Below are 17,177 nucleotides of genomic sequence, written 5' to 3' on the forward strand. Positions count from 1 at the left end.
ACGCGCGCCAATATGGCATTCCTTCGATAAAGACGGCTGGCAACGCTGTAATAGCCCGTCCCATTCCCAGAGTTCTGTAGAACGGGCTATGTGTACGTCTGTATGTGTTGAATCTAAGTTTACTTCGTGGCGACATTTGTGCCCTAATGTAGCCCCGTGGTTTTGTTGATTCTCCTGCCTCGAGTGATCCCAGCACCTCTGAGGACCACGCGGTCGTTCCTGAGTGATGCTGTGCTGACCGCAAAGGTGATCCGAGTCGCTCACGTCGACGCTGCTACTCGTATCAGCTGTGCTGGCAGTTGTGTTTATTTGTGACATGAGCGCTGTTTTGATGTTGTTACACACGATGAAACGTTGTTTGACGCTGCGAGAAAATTCCACTACAATCGGCTCCAGCGTTGAATTGAGCAAGGTTGCTGTTAAACCATATAACGCGCGTCTTAAACATGATAGTTCGTCACCGACGGTATGGATCGTTTCGTGTCGGCCCCGTGTGCAACCTTGCGTAAATGCAGTTTTGCAGCTAATTCTTTTATGGGTGCTGTTCTTTTCTGTGACATTACGTGCTTATCTGGCGTGCTTCTTAGTTGTAAGGCGCTCATTTCGCCAGTAGGCAATGTAGTGGCGTCACGGAAAATATCAGTTCAAGCATTACGTGAGCTCAGAAAACGGAAGTGGACAGCTTCTTGGCTTTCTAATTTCGTTGCAGTATTAAACTTACGCGATCGCTGAAGTATCTGCTAGTTTGTTTATTGTTGTATTCATTTCTGCCGCTTATCGTTTTGCGTGGCGAAGGAAATGTCAGGCGACGAATTGTTTCCCGAAATTTGCGCGGAAAACGTCCGTGAATTGCTGCTGTGAGCGCAGACAGCCGTCATCAATCGCAAGCCACTCGCTTGCACTTTTATTTAAATAAAGTGTTCAGAGGGAAACAGCAGCGCGTGAATGCTGTTACCAAAACTTGTTCGACCGTCAAAGACCAAGCTTTGAAGCATTATTTGTGATAAGTGGTTTGAAAGACCTTACTATAATGTAAAGTGACCTCGTTGCTGTTTGTCGTAATCGAACTGTTTTATTGATTATTCAAGCTACGGCATTGTTCAATGGATCTCATGGTCAAATTATCCTCTCTTCATTTGCGCTTTTTCACTGTTGCCAAAATATCGGCGAAGTTTTCATGACATGAACTCATAACAACATAGGATTAGGACTTTTGCATTTTTGTTTTGCTATAACATAGGGTTATGTCTATTTAGCTTTTAATGGGTATGATTTTCTCACACTTGCATTCCATTACAGGCATGGACCATATAGCATACAAAAGAATTCATTTTTGTCAAAAGTATGCTTGTAACGTCTGTGCTGTTGTGCGAGCTGTCAGCGAAACTGATAATGCAGGCCTCATGAAAGAGCATAGGATGATGAGATGAGCATGTCTTTGTGCACCTGCCATAGCAACTTACTCTGCTGAGCAAGTCTCATTGAATGCAATAGGCATTGTGGATTAAAAAGGTGGGATTGTACCCCCTAATCATGCGCACATGCACGTAGGTTGCCATCAGTCTAATGATGTAAAACTGATAGCTAGGAGAAAGAGGGGAAAGACAATGGTTTTATGCGCTAGATATATTATTGTCAAGCTTCACTATATAATCAAACACGAAAAGAACTATGTTGTGACAAGCTTAATAAAATTGGGAGTTTGCAATACTTCTGTATAATTCAACTGCTTAATAGCGGGGAACCAAAAAGCCACATCATACGGAAGTAAAATCATAAGGGAGGCTGTATGAATCATGTTGAGCACAGAGTGTCTGTTCTGCTTCTGCAGAAAGTGGGGATTGAGAACTGACGTCTGCCAAGTTGCTGCATCTGCTCAGCATATATCACTGGTGTAGACGATGACAAGCTGTTGACATGACGTAAACATGACAATCATTGTTGCAGTGTTCCCATGAGTTGGTTTGATACGGTGGGCATAGCCAACCTTGCCAAGTCTGCCCTCAACTCGGCCCAGAAACGGATCGACCGGGCACTTGACATCCAACCCGATGAGGCATCTGGCTTCAGCCTTCCTAATGGTATGTTTGCCAGTGTTCAAGTGATGCTAGCTTATCTGTTGATGACATGAGGTGGAGTAGGTTTTATGGAAGGAAAAATTTCCATTGATCTGGCTGCAGCAGGATGGCACGAAGGGACTTATTTCAGTGTCTTCAGAAAGCAAACGTTGCAGTTGATGCCAAATTCATCTTGGTCCATGCATCAGACTAATACATTTCCTGAGTGGGCACTCTACCATCTGAGCTAACCAAGGGACTAGGAGGTGACAATGCAAGGCCAAATTAATTGGCAGCTAGAAGTTGTAAAAGCTTGACCAAATGAATTGTATACAACTTATGCAGAAGTCCTTTGAAAGCCCTTCACGGAAGTCAATCTCTTGTTTGAGCATAAGCCACCAGCTGACATGTGTCTCAGTCTCGTATGTTTTTCATTTTCATTCTTGGCACATTGCAGCAGTGATTCTAAGGTTACCGTTATGCTTAACATCTGACTGCATTAGCACATCTATCTAGCAAAGTGTAGATCTTTTTCTTTTTGCTCGAATCACTTCAACCTATATTGCTTGTTTTATGCCTGCATTAAGTATGTCTGTCACAGCAACTCCAGAAACCTATTTTCCTTTCTTTTTTTTTACTTATAACCAAACTTTTAGATAGGAAGTCTCTCTTTTTATTTCATAATTGTTCTCAGTTTCCTTATATTGTCGACGAGTCGGTTAGCGAATGTCTGAGAAAATGAGGGTCAGTAATAAGATCCTTGGAAAAAAGCAATCTTGGTTCTGCCACTCTTGAAAGGACACATAATTTTTAATTCTCACATGCTTACCATTAATGCTGTGGCGGCCTCACAGTCGTGCAGCAGCAGCCAGACACCCTTTCCCCTTTTGACTCGATAAAATATCGCAGAGTGTGCTGGAAAGGGAAGTAATGCGAGGGTGTGCAACCGAGCCGTAGAGGCTGGACAGACACGAAATGAAGCCAGTTGTTGCTTGTTCTTCAGGGATGCATTGCTCGCTTCTTTCTGCCGATTTCCAGCCGCGCTCACGTCCCGCACAACAATGCCAGCTATTTGATATATGCCGATTCATTTTATTTTCATCCATCAAAAATACATTTACGTGTTGCCATAAGTGGTAGTTAAAAAGACTCTGTGAAATTGCCTTGGATGGTTATGTCTGTCATTATGTATAATCTCACTTGTTCAAATATGATGTGTCACATCAGGGACATAAGGAAAATTAAGGATAAAATAATGATGTAAATGTTTCATGGCATCATATGTGTAGTCTAAGGTATCTGTTTCCAAAGGAAGGTTGAAAACTTTCATCTGTTGGTGCATTTTACATGCTCAACTAATCCCAGCAACTAGCCCCAAAATTTCATTTACTTCATAGATAATTTGATTGATAAATGTACACTCCTGTAAAGACTCTTGTAAAGTATTATATTAGTTGTAGTGAAATCTTTAGAAGTGTTTTTCATCAGTAATCTAAGTGACATGTTGCTCTTTTTTTTTTTGCTATCAGTTATCTCAGCATCAGGTACACTAAAACAACGTGCTGTGGTAGTTCAGTGGTTGCAGTGTTGTGCTGCTGAGTACAACATAATGTGTTTGATCTCAGTCATGGCGGTTGCATTGCGATTGGGGCGGAATGCAAAAATGTATGTGTGCCATGTATTGTGTGCATGTTAAAGAAACCCAAGTGGTTAACGTGAACCCCCCACTAAAGTGTGCCTCATAACCAGATTGTGGCAAATAAAACCTCAGAATTGACGTACCATGTCTGTTTTATCCTTCCGTAGACACGGATTCCTTCTTCCTGTCATTTGGCCTGGCCGACGATCTGTCGAAATCTGAGCAGCCAACATCCAAGCAGCCAGCGCCATCTCATCGTGATCCAAGGCCTGATAGCCGACGAGATGTCGCTGACACAGAGTCGAAACTGGTGTCGGGCTGGGAGTCCTTCCTGGAGGCCACCTCATCTGCGGTGGCCAAGCCATTCACAGAGGCTTCGGCGGTCCTCTTGCAACCAACCAGAACTGTGTCAACAGGTGACATAGGTAAATGAAGTCTGCAACTAGTAACGAACAACTTTATGTACAGGCTGATCAGCTGTGGAAATAAGGTGAACCCAGAATAACTTCAAGGGAATTCTAGATAGGTGCCCTCTGTTCCTCTGTTACTTTTTCTGCTGGTGTAAATGGGTGTTGTCCGCATGTGACATCACTGAACATCACTGATGGCTTGGCAGTAGCTTCCAGTACCAGCTTTCACTAATTGCTTCTTTGTTATTTAAATACAGTTGGCTCCCATTAATTCGACCTCGGTAAATTAGACTTCTTCACTGAATTTGATTGCTCTGAAAAGTCCTGCTTAGAAACCGCACAATTGCTATGGAAGAAATTCTCGTTTAGTTTGAACTCCAAAGCATGCCACTTCAGTTAATTTGATCCCGACCTACCTGCACCAGTGCCCTCTCAGGCGTGCCGCGGTTACTATAAGCTTGAAAACAAAAAGTTCAGCAGACCATGCCACTGCTTCCCTAGGCGTGAAGCTGCTTTATATGAATTAATTTTGATCTTTTAGCAGCTGACGGTCCTTCCACCCGTGAAGGAATTGGTTCCCGAAACAGACTTGAATAGCATGACTTAACCCATTTCTTGCCAGACTGTTATCCTGAATTCTGACATAAATTGGCCAAATTTTCTTACTGAGTAATCTTTTATGAAAAACAATGTAGATAATATTGTAAAATTCATGCTTAACAGCACCATGCAAGAAAAATGGAAGAGAATTTAAAGTATCATTGACAAGCTAGTCCTATCCTTAGCAGCTTTTGCCATAAACACCGATCAACTGAGCTCATTGTCCATGGCATGAAAGTGATTGAAGACTGTTCTTTCTTTGATGTCGTAAGCTTTAGCAACACGTGCTGTGGTTAATTTCTTGCCGCAGTACCGCCAAACATGTCACCTGACACAGCAGCAGCTGTTGCAAGTGGAGGGAGGGAAAGCCCACTGAACATCGACTTGCCAACGTACCCACCCTTGGAACAGTCTGCAGAGTCTGACGGTTCGACCGAGACACTGCTGGGATCATCATCACTTCCTGGAAGCTCTTCGCCGCTGAGTCAAAGCAGAGAGTCATTCTTGGATTGGCAAGGATTGACCGCCAAAGAGCCAAAAGATAGTGGTGTTATCGTGCGTGAGCCGGAACATGTTGCTAGCTCTGGATACCCAGCTGTGTCGTCTGCTGCCGGGACTAGCATTCCATCTGCAGAGGGCAGCTTGACATCCAATCAGCTATTGTGTACATCAACAGCTGCTAGCCAATTGTCATCAAAGGACGAGTTGTCAGTAGATCCGAAGGATTCCGGGATATTAGGTTCACCAAAGGCCGAGTTGTCGAACAGCTTTGTTGGGCAACAGTGCGACTCTCCTCAACATTCAAGCCAAATCATGCAAGCGCACGAATCCGAGACGGGGCCAGATGGCTTTCTGCCCCAGGACTTGTGGGTGGCTGTTGATGTTCCACAAGGCACCACTGATAAAAAAGCAGACCGTGCTGAAACGCATGGTGCTTGTGGTGATGTTGTTGTCGCATCTGTGATTGTTGAAGCAGCTGGTGAGATTGCCTCTCTCCCTGAAGCAAAGCAGATGGCAGCGGAGTCCGGTGATCAAGCAGACGGTGACGCTAGTGACACTTCAGCAGTGAAAGCGCATGCCTCTACCAGCGCCACTCTGAAGGAAGAGTGTGAAACACAGTCAGTGGCCGGGAGTGCACACTCTGCAGAGACAAGTTCATCTGCTTCGTTTGTGAGAATTTCAACAGAAGAGACGGAAGACTCGCGGAAGTCGAGCAGCCCATCCGGTGATGAAGAAGGGGAAACAGTCTCTTCATCAGACATTGAGATCATCTCATCGGTTAACGGTGGGTCAAGCATCGACCAGTTTAGTGCGGTTTCACCAGCAAGGCACCTGTGGACCATACAGTCAGACAGTCATGATGAGAAACACTTTGAGGGAGCTGAAGCAGCTGGGATATCTGAGGACCCGCTAGGCCTCCCTTTAGGTAAGACTTGTAATATCCTGTTTACTGTCTGATACAGGATTTGCAGTGCTATGCATGCTTTGTTTAAGCTGTCTGCAAGTCAGCTGGATATACTGTGCTCGGTGTTTGAAATGTGATACTCAGACGCTGGCTAGCACTTCTTGCGCCCCCATTGGACACTGAGGACATTGAACTGTTGCACTTTTGTGTCACATGAAAACGAGAGTCATTTTCATGCATCGTGACACAATTGGACCCCCTCAGCGATCACCCAATGCTCATCGGTGGCACAAGAATCACCACCTGCCATACTGTCCGAGTATCGCGTTTCAATCACTGAGCACTGTACAAACCTCAGAACTGTTAACCTGCACATTCAGTGTTGTTAACAGTTCAGAGTTCTGCACACACTTGCTCCTTTTGGGGTATATTAACCCATATTCCAAGTGTAACTAGCCTGCTGACATAACCAGTGGGTAAGAAGGCAACATACAAATTGTAAATGATTATGCACCTTATTGTTATAGCATTTCTGAGTTAGTATGTTCATTTTTATGTACAGGGAAAGTGATAGTGGCCCATCCAGCTGTTAAATCCATTGGCGACCTTATGAAACATTGAAAAGAGCCTGCAACAGATAAGTTTAATTTCTATAGAATGTCTAATCATCACGATACTGAAATGAAAGGTCTTAGCTGGTTGCTTGTTGCCAGGCCTTGGTAGGTCTTGTCTTGTGAATAGCACATGAATGGATGGATGGATGGATGGATGGATGGATGGATGGCTGGACGGACGGACGGACGGACGGACGGACAAACGGACGGACGGCAGGCAGGCATGCATGCATGCATGGAACAGGGCGGTGGGCTATGCCACCAAGCTCTTGTTATTATATTGACTAATGACCTACCTACCTATGTTAAAAAGAAAGAAAAAAAAGGGAAAGTAAAAAAAAACTTGTGAAGAATTTGCATCACTGAACTTTCTGAACCCCTACTGGGAACACTTCCATTTGTATTAGGTTACCCGGAGGATGCTTATCAAACCTGAGCTAACCTTGCTGTTATTTTGCGTGCAGATTGGCGGAAGATGCAAAGTGCCATGTAGAGCATCCTTTATTCCTATTCACAGCTTCTACATTGCTGCTGAAGATAAAATGAAGATCAGTAAACTGAATTGAGGGGCAGCTTTCCATTGTGGCAGTGGTACTGCAAAATGGTGGCCACATTTCATGCAATTGCTCTTTGACAAGATTACCCATGGAATGACAGGCCATAGTGACTAATTTGTTATTTGAGTATCATGTTTGTCCATAAGCACCTGAGAGGGAAAAAATTGTCATCCGCCCAACTGTAGCACAAAGTTACAAAGGAAATCCATACGAGTTTCATTTGGGGCTTTGTGCTACAGTTGGGTGGGCGACAATGTTTTCCCTTTCACTAACTTTCTTTCACCTTGTGGGCTTCCGCATAACTGATCTGCCATATATCTATAACCACCTGTAAACAAGAGTGTGTTGTTTGGCTAACTGATACAAAATACTAGTGATTCTAGAGCAGTGTGGGTATTAGGATGGTGGGAAAAAAAGCAGGTGACATAGGAAACTTGGGGCTTGTGCTATCGTAACTATGCTGTCTGCCTTCTATTATTGTCTGTGCTGATTGATAATGTCAGCATGTGTGCAGGTCATGGCAGCCCAGTGCATGTAATCGAACTTGACAGACATTATTGTTATTAAATTTACGGTGGCCATGGTATCTAGGTTTACAGACTTTGGCCTAACAGAAGTTGATTTCCTGAGTTACTTAGCTTGCCATACAGCACAGTATTTGCACTCCTAGAAGAGTGTTAAAAGTCAGTTAATTGAAGTTGTATAGAATTATGCACATACCCAGTAGCCATATTTTATTGTCATAACCAATAATGCAGATTGGGAGCATTGTAGTAAGCAGTTCATTTCTCCATAGAACACATACAAAAGTTGATTGTGCATCAGCTGCTCTTTATTATATTCGATATATTGATCGTTATAAGTGAGCTAAACTGTACTAGCATGTGAGTTGACTGTATTTCTGCACAGGTGCACTTCTGAACCTATGATAGCGTTCTCCGTTTCTCTACCTTTGCAGGTGGTGCTACTACTGAATGTTTAGAAGATATGTCTGAAGTAGAAGGCCTTAGAGCAGTGAGTGCATCAATTTTATTTTATATTTTCTTGCTTTTCATTTTCATTAGTTCCATAGAATATCGTACTCAATAGTATATACTACTAATATAGCCCAAAAATTTAGCAGCCAAAGTGAAATTTTGTTGGAGTTGGCCTTTAAAAAAAGGTGGTCCTTTCCCTTCACAGATAAGGGTATGTTGAGGCACACCTCACAAACAAAGAGCTCCCCCCAGCTGGTTGAGGTGTGTCTTAGCAAACCTAAGGCAAGGACATGAACGCAAAGCATATTGAGGGGCACTTGCCAATGCATTGTTCACCTCTCGCTGACAGTAGTGATGTTACTGCATCCTGAACCTAGTCCAGATCCTTTTCCCAGAATTTTTTTTTTTTCGAATAGTGGCCACAATGGTGGTACCCTTTTGTTTTTCAGCGACTGAACAAGCTACAGAGCGTCCTGGATGCCAGAGAGCGCAAGGTCTTTCTGCTCAGCAAGGAGATGGCTGAAATGGCGGATAGCAATGCTGCGCTACAGAGGTGCGAACCACCATCCGTGGCTCCTGATGTCTGTTGCCAAACATGCTCCAGTACCCCAACTGCAGATAACTTTCCGAGCGAGCAGTACATGTTAGCAGAAAACTGAAAATCATAAGGGACAGTTGCAAAAAAAGGTTCAACAAGCACTGAATAAAATTTAGTTGCGAATTGGCACATTTAGGCAGGTGCTCTGCATACTTATTTAAGAACTGCACTTTTTTTCGCTATCTTGACAAAGTATGGCTACACGGCAGCGGGCCATTGCAGTCTAATTTTTCTGGTCATATGTAATATTTCTTGATTTCTCTGTGCAAAAAGAGCGGGCACTGTGGTTTTTATAGTGTGTATGTTTGTTCACGCAAGCATGACACGCAGCTAGTGCCTATCTATAGTCGTCACTGCTGTCACTTTCGCCACTGCTCAGATTAGATTTGGTAGCACCATCATGGATACAGTTGTCCTCACTTGCCCTCCGTGGCATTAGAGATGATTGTGGTTTCAAAGCTTTTCACAATGATGTCCGAAGACCACACATGCTGTGTGCTCAGAATCCACTGCTCATTGGCTAGAGCTGTACGAGCGAGGAGCAGGCAGGTAGGCTAGGGTAGCATGCCTCCGAGATTCGGAGAGTGATGGCCATCTGTGCATTTACTACTTCATAAATCGCACTAGGTGGTACATACTCTAGTAGACGAAGACAAGAAACCCGCTGCGGCGGCTTAGCGGCTATGCTGTTGTGCTACTAAGCATGAGGCCGCGGGATCAAATCCCAGAAGCGGCTGCCGTACATCGATGGGGGTGAAGTACAAAAATGCCCGTGTCCTATGCATTGGGGACATGTTAAAGATCGCTTCACCTGCCTCATAACCAAAACGTGGTTTTTGGCATGTAAAACCCCAGAATTCAATTCAGACTAAGATAAGAGAACCATTGTGTTCATTGCAAAAAAAAAGAAAAGTTATTCTTATCTCTAAGCAGCAACACTATTCACTACAAAGGATTGGCTGAGAATTGGACAGTTTTAAAATGATTTTCAGTAAATAATCTAAATTGTTCGAGCTTAGACTGCATAGTTGCAAATAAAGATTTTTGATCAATAATAACTTAACAAAAGAATTGAATGATGCTTACAATACTGTAACATAGTAGTTATATTGTGTAATGGAGAAAGCTAGAAATAGCTATAAAAGTGTTTTGCGTTAAGGTTTGGTGGTCCCTTCAATGCAGTCAAGGGGCAGTCATCATGCAACTTGGCCACACACAGCACAGCATGATGCAGCAATTATTCACGGCACAACTTTCAGTGCAGCAGCCATTTCCCAGCATTCTTTCAAGGACTGTTCTTACGTGTCACTCAATGAAATGTTGTCATTGTGCTGCCATCGTCATCTTATTTCGTCGTCACCTCTAATCTCTTTGGGAGCATGTACAGCAACTCTAGCATGAGTCACCTAGGTGTCATTTCTATGCCTCTGCCATACAATGGTAGTTTCAACACATGCCATCTAAGCTGTGCTCTTCAATACGCAGTGCATTGCAGAAATCTGAGCAGCAGCGGATCAAGGACAATCAGGACACATCGAGGCTGACACAAGAGTTCACTCACCGCCTCGCCCGCCTGGAAACGAAGCTTTTGGACACAGCTAGGGTAATGAATTCTCAACTCATTACATGCTCGTGCTAATGAATGCATGAAAGATGCATTCAGCCTTGTTGTTTGCTAAACCTTTTTGTGTACAAAACGAGCTGAGTTCATCAAGCATTTATGTGCTGAGAATATCGAATATGAGCTTAGCTCATGTGAAGAAACTTTAAATGTCAATACACTTCATCATAGGGCTGTTTATTTGTACCATTGCCAGACAGCATAAGTAACTTATTGAACAAATTTTTCACAGAGGCATTTATTTTTGCTGTTTGTTTTGCCTTGACTACAGCATATACTTTTGCACAATGTTGTGTTTTCGTGTGTCTCTGCACATGAAAAGACAGGCTGGGAAGAGTGGCAGTGAAAGTTAGTGCATTGCCTTATGCTTTTGGCACGGTAAGCGTCTCTCTCTTGAACAAGTTGTGCACCCCTTCCCTCTGCCCCTCTTTTTTATGTCTTTAGGAAAGAGATTCTCTGAAGGCTAAACTCGAGGCTGTCCAACAGGAGGCTGTGTCCAAGTAAGTTTGTCTGGTCATAACACTAACTTTCTACAAAGCATGAAGGGCACCTTTAGGTATAGCAAGTGAAAATAATCTTGAAATGATAGCATAAATTGCTCAAGATATTGTTTAAATATGTCAAGGAAAGCAGCAGTGCACCGAACTGTGCTAATCAAGCCTTCACCATGGCCCTGCTTTCAGGTTCCCAACATCTGCACACTGATATGATGCTTTTCATTATAAGTAATAACTCATGAATGTTTGCACAGAAGGTGTAACATATTCAGCTGCATGTTAGCAAACTAGTCGCCTGGAATAGTTGTTGTACTTTGAGGTGTTATACGTAAGGAGAACCTCATTTATTGTTCTTTCTTTGTTGTTTAGAGTGAGCATTTCCCAGATGGATGTTCTACTCAAGGAGAAGGATGAACAGATTGCTGAGCTCATGTCAGAAGGTGAATTTTTTTTAACTTCATTTATACTATGGGGAATGTATTCTCGTGAGATTGCAGGGACAGTCGCGTCATTTTGATGCGTATACACCTCTTGACTTTCTCAGGAGAGAAGTTGTCTAAGCAGCATCTGCAGCAGTCAACAATCATCAAGAAACTGCGGGCCAAGGAAAAGGAGATGGAGAACCTCATCAAGACTCACAAGTAGGTTGTATCATCATGAACGGGTTCTGAAGCCATGTTGACAACAAAAGAAAGGCCCAAAAGCAACTTGTGTTTTGTCATGTTCTCTCTACCACAAAGAGACTACATTTTGTTTTTTAATGTGGTATTGCAATTTTGGGTGTTTGTAACCCTAGCAGAGGCATGTTGTTATACAAACGTCAACACATGCTTACTGTTTGGAAAGAACAATGTCAAATACTAATGGGCAGCATTTTGCTTCACTAAATTTCTTCTTCTTATCTGTTCCATTGATAATGGGTTGGTAAGTCAAGGGTCTTAAGTACCGAAAAGCCCTTGTAGTAATTGTCAAATTGTATATAACACAAGGGACAATATCAAGGCCACAAAGAGTGGTAAAAGAACAAATTTATGTGTTCAATATGTGACTCAAAATTAGTTGTGTTTCTTTCCTGGGGGCGTTGCATGGTCAAACTTGTAAACCTCTGAAAGCTTTTTTCACGAATATGAAGGACTAACTTTACATTGTCAAACATCCAGAATCAAGTTTACACAGTGGAGATCTTATGGTACTTGCACTGATCAATGCCAGTCGTCTGATTTGTCTTGCAGTTGAAAAAGGAGAGCTTGAAAAGCTGTGGTAATGATTGTCTTCATTTTCTATGCCTGCCAGGGAGCGCCTAGAAGAGCAGAGCAAAGAACTTGACCGGCTTCGACGGTCGCTCAGTGCCAAAGATGAACAGGAGAAGAAGCACATTGGTAAACATTTTCTGTCATCTCCACGGCCAAGATTTTCTTATACCCCTTACACACAGGCGCCCTAAAGTTCTTTAGGTAAGGGGACATCTACCGGAAAGACATTCAAGGGCAGTGACACATGATAAAGGAGTATCTTTACAGCAAAGTTCCTTTGCGGGAAAGGAGATCGCGCATCTACTTTTCGAGTGGAAAAGGAGTTACTCTCGCACACAGCGGGCACAACTCGTCAATGGAAGGAAACCTGCCACACAACTACGGTGCCCTATAAGTATTTTTTTACCTTGCGAAAATGTTTTAATTTTTATCGGTAGTGCGATTTGTCACACAGTGAAGATTTACTCTAGCTACACTCTCAAACGCTCGCATCACGTCCCTAGTGCTGCCATGTTGAATTCCGGCAGTGGCATTTCCTGCGTCATCTTTGGTGTGTTAGCATCGTGAAACCATCGTTTGTTGAGCATGTAGGCCCATCTTCCGCGGTTGGCGGCTCGAAGGGACACTGCCGAAGCAGTCAACGTGAAGCATGCTCATGATGAGTAGACGTTTGATGTTTTCCACTTTCGCCTTGGCTGCGTTTATCTCATATTCAAGAGATCCGAGTGCAACAAGCGTCAGAGCGACCTCAACTCTTGCTTCATCGCTAGCATTTCGCTGAGCCATGATGCAAATGCGCAGTTCTGTCACGCGATCCCAAATGTGCGTATAACACATTCAATAATATGCATTACGCCTGCACGCATGAAGAAAGGGACAACGAAGACGTGAAAAAGGATGACAAAAAGGTGGCCAGCACCAGAATAAACAGCATGCACAGCTATTCTAGTACACTGTAGCATAGCAAAACACCGACTGTACATAGTTGCTGTACCAATTTAAATTGCTGCTAAGAGTGCAAACATGCGAATAAAATAAACCAATATGCACATTCTAAGCCATCAACAACGAAAAAATAGTTTTGGGTTCTACAGTAGCTAAGTGTAATCCAGATGCACAGCTTTTTAAAAATGTTTTCTCTCTTGCTGCTTTGACAACCAGCGCTATTTTTCTTACGGCATTCATCTGAGGAACCACCTAAGGAAGTTAGTACGATACCATGTGTCATCGGCGCAAATCCTTTTTGCAAAGGGTCCTTCACAGTAAGAAAAGGGGTTCACTGCAAAGGATTTTTGTTTTGCCCGTGTGTCAGGTGTATTACACAGAGTAAGGGTAAGAAACGGTAGGCATGCAAAACAGGAACACAAGCATGAAGAGCAACACAAACCTGGAAGGTCACACAGTAGCTGAAAAGAAAGACGACACAAAACGCCATCTGCTCATGCTCAAGGGAAGGCAGTGTCGACTTGTCAACCATGCACATGTCTGGACACTTGCAAAAAATAATAGTTTAGGTGTGACAATTCCTCTTTGTGCAAAATAATTGAGGCCCGATTTATGCAGTCCAAGTACTGTCCAATTGTGGTAAAAGTAAGGAACAGATAGCTTGAGCACATTTTTTAGAGAAGTGTAGGTGAATGTTAGTTAATTATTCATTTTGTTGTCACAAAATGCTCTGCTTCTAACTTAGGCAAACTTACAGTGTGGCCACTTACTGTTCACTTATTCTTTATAAGTAGAAGCTTGTGATACTGTGGCTATGTACATGCAGCATAGAGAACTGAACTTTTATTTACTGTGTTCTTTTCGTCCCATGCCAGACACAATACGGCACTTGACGTCATCAACACAAAAGCTGGAGCGAGAAGCAACAGCACTTCAGGTGAAAGACAACAGAATTTTTTTAGCAGTGCCTGAGTCAGTGAAAAAAGGCAGAAAGAATGGATAATGAGAAGGATTTTTGTAAAATACAGCTCATAACTTTCTGCCTTTTAACTTTGCCTTTGACAACCAATTACGCTGTGTGGAATACAGTAGACTCCCTTTAATACGAACTCGAGAGGACCGTGATAATTTGTTTGTCTTATCAGAAGTTCGTTTTATCATAAGAATAAATAGCAACATGACCAGGTGCATCCAAATATCTTACTTCAAAACGGTAAATGAAGTAGATTTAAAGCGGAGAGAAAAATGAGCTATAAAGCATTTATTTAGCTGTACTTAATAGAAAACTGTTTTTAAGTGGTGCTCTTGCTTGGTTTCATCCAGTCCTTGATGGATGTTTGGCGCTTCTGTGCAAATTGGCGAGCAGCCACAAACGATGTCATCTCACCTAATGACCTTAAAAATCCTTCTGTGCCTTCATGCTGCTGGAAAAAGTTCACTAGGGAGTTCAGGCAGGCATCTGTCGCCTTGCAGGTCATCGGTGCAAGCTCCGAGCTAGCAAAAGTATGAAGGAGCACGCTGGACGCGCGGCAAAGCAATGCAACCTAGAGGAAAGTCTACATTGAGCGAAGCGGGGAAGGAGAGAAACGAGGCAAAGCGTCGCAGAGGAGGAAGGTAGGCGAAGGCACGCTGGATTGAGCTCCTCTGGCAGTTGTTTCAGGTTTAGTTTGTGATACGGACGTACTGGGTTCGTCTCGGGATAACATCATCCTCGCACGCCATACACTGTGTGTGTGAGAGAAAGCGCCTGACGGTGAGCCGACGATGGCGACTCAATCTCGCATGTGCAAAGGAGGAAAGGGGGGGGAGGGAGTGCACCGTCTTTCATCACGCGAATGGCACTGGAGAGAGTAGGGATAGCGGTGTTGTACTTTGGCTGCGGGTGGTCGCACAGGCTTTATTTTGAACATGATCTGCTTTGAGGACATGGCATAGGTGGCCGATGGCTCGTAGCTTTGCGTATGCTGTGTTCTACTGCTCAGTTTACATTGAAGAGATAAACAGCGCGAAGGTCACTTCACTCGCTGCTGCTGCCGCGGTTCCTCACGCATGCATTTTGACAGCGAGCGTCCACGGTCATCGAGTGTGATGTGTTCATGTTTGCCTGTGTGCATTAACGCCATGCTTGTTAATCTAGCTAGTAAGCGAATGCTTACAAGGGGGCGTTCTAGTCCGGCACCTGCTGCATATGGCGCGGCTGCGCGAGCCCTGTCTTGGATACAATCTGTGATGCAAACAGTCTAGGCGCACCGAGGGCCGTTAGTTTCGTATGTGCTATAGCATCCATATGCTTGCACCACACCCGCATTCAAGAAATGAAACATCACTGTCTCTTTTTATTTCCTCCTCTCGTTTTCATCTTTGTCCACAGGCGATGTACGCCACAGGCCTCCAGTAGGGTGCCTTGATGCATGCCCCCCCCCCCTGGGTGGGCCGCATCGAGGCACCCTAGCCCCCAGGATCGGTAGCGGGGCTGGTCGCTCCAAGTGTTTGTCTTAACTGAAGAGCACATCTGAGGCAATTTGTCTTAGGGGGACTTTTTTTTGCATTGAGTCTATAAAAAAAAGCATACAAACGTTCCCACAGTGTTCGTTATATGCGAGAATTTGGCTGAACTGAGTTCGTCTTAATGCGAGTCTACTGTATATATTTGTCTTCCTGTTTTACTTATACTGTCTCTTGACTGCTTTGTACATGACCCACATCTTGTGCTCTTCTGTCATTCTCCTTCATTCCTGTGCCACAAGACGTTTGCAAATCTTAAAAGCTTCATCTAGACTGCTGACTTACCTATTCATTGCACCTTGAATAAGTTACCCTTCCGAGTCTGTCATCAGAGTGGTTTGAATATGTTGGATGTTATGTTACTCTAAACAGGGACACTTGGTGCCCTGATAATTCTTTTTAACTGGAAAAAGGCAACATAAGTTGAAAGATCTCCACAAACGTGCCATTAACAACTGCATATATTAAAGAATGCGATTGCTGTCAGTTAAAGCACTGGCCATTCGTAAAGTCAGAGTTGTCATCACAAGTGCTTATCACAAAAGTAAGAGCCAGCTGTTGCAAGGAAAACAAATCTAACCTTGTGCTCTAAGGCACTGAAATTCCTTTTGAAATTATGCTCCCAACAAATGCAAGTGTTGTGTGCACGTCTACTCCCTCTCTGTCTGTGTCAGTTCTGGTGGCCAAAAGAAATGTTCAGTTGTCATCCTTGTAACATTAAATTTTTGGTTTTCAACATTAGGAATCCCTTAATGAATCAACCATCAACTTGAAGGACGCCATGAGCAATCTTGACACTGCGTACAGGTAAAACATTGCTCACTTTGTTACTGTGTGCTATGACACCTTATTGCTATATGACATTGTTGTTTTTGGTGCCTTGGAACAAGGTTTAGTTTTGGTATCAGCACATAGCCCACTGGTGCTATCAGGTTTTAGCTGCAAAGTGCTGTAGCTCCTAGCATGCTGGGCCTATCAATATCCAATGTATGTAATATGCTTCATGTAGTGGTATTCTCAAATTAACTTGATAGCCACTGGTTGATATGCATAATTACGCCCTGCAAGTTGATAGCTAATTGCCAGCTAGTTATTGGATTGGATTGAGGCTGCTGGCACTGTTGTCATCGCTACTGCTGCTGAGTTGTGGTTTTCTTTAGTGGGCACTAGTTCACTCAGTAAAGTTCTTTATGATTCTTCACTTTAGGGTTGTTGCATGCCTTCCCGCCGGTTTGCTTTTACACCTACATGACAGCATCACCGTGATATGCTGACAATTCAGCATAAATTATGATGTCAATTATGTGAGCCTAAAAAACTTGGAAGCAAATTCTCTGTCCAGATTTGTGTCTGCAGTGAACTGTCCTCCTGTAGTACTTTTTGTCACCCGTTGTCATATCTATGCATCGTATCCACACTTGTTTGCATGTTATAAACTCATTTGATTGTAATCATGATGGTTTTAAGGAAGCACAGTGTCCAGCGTGGATAATAACAGT

At 43.4% G+C, this 17,177-nt stretch overlaps 1 protein-coding gene across 1 annotated transcript in view; it reads left to right on the forward strand.

The window, feature by feature from the left end:
* Positions 1-10: 10 nt before the first annotated feature.
* Positions 11-17,177, forward strand: part of LOC142589553 (TATA element modulatory factor-like) — a 47,332-nt gene continuing 30,165 nt past the window's right edge. The window contains exons 1-13 of the mRNA XM_075701005.1: positions 11-246; positions 1,948-2,081; positions 3,864-4,121; positions 5,017-6,132; positions 8,241-8,296; positions 8,709-8,812; positions 10,343-10,460; positions 10,923-10,978; positions 11,345-11,415; positions 11,520-11,616; positions 12,269-12,354; positions 14,049-14,110; positions 16,421-16,485. Coding sequence (XP_075557120.1) covers positions 1,955-2,081; positions 3,864-4,121; positions 5,017-6,132; positions 8,241-8,296; positions 8,709-8,812; positions 10,343-10,460; positions 10,923-10,978; positions 11,345-11,415; positions 11,520-11,616; positions 12,269-12,354; positions 14,049-14,110; positions 16,421-16,485 — 2,216 coding nt within the window. The 5' untranslated portion in view covers positions 11-246; positions 1,948-1,954. The remainder of the gene's footprint in view (positions 247-1,947; positions 2,082-3,863; positions 4,122-5,016; positions 6,133-8,240; positions 8,297-8,708; positions 8,813-10,342; positions 10,461-10,922; positions 10,979-11,344; positions 11,416-11,519; positions 11,617-12,268; positions 12,355-14,048; positions 14,111-16,420; positions 16,486-17,177) is intronic.

Source organism: Dermacentor variabilis, chromosome 8, assembly GCF_050947875.1.
Source record: "Dermacentor variabilis isolate Ectoservices chromosome 8, ASM5094787v1, whole genome shotgun sequence".
NCBI classification, from domain to species: domain Eukaryota; kingdom Metazoa; phylum Arthropoda; class Arachnida; order Ixodida; family Ixodidae; genus Dermacentor; species Dermacentor variabilis.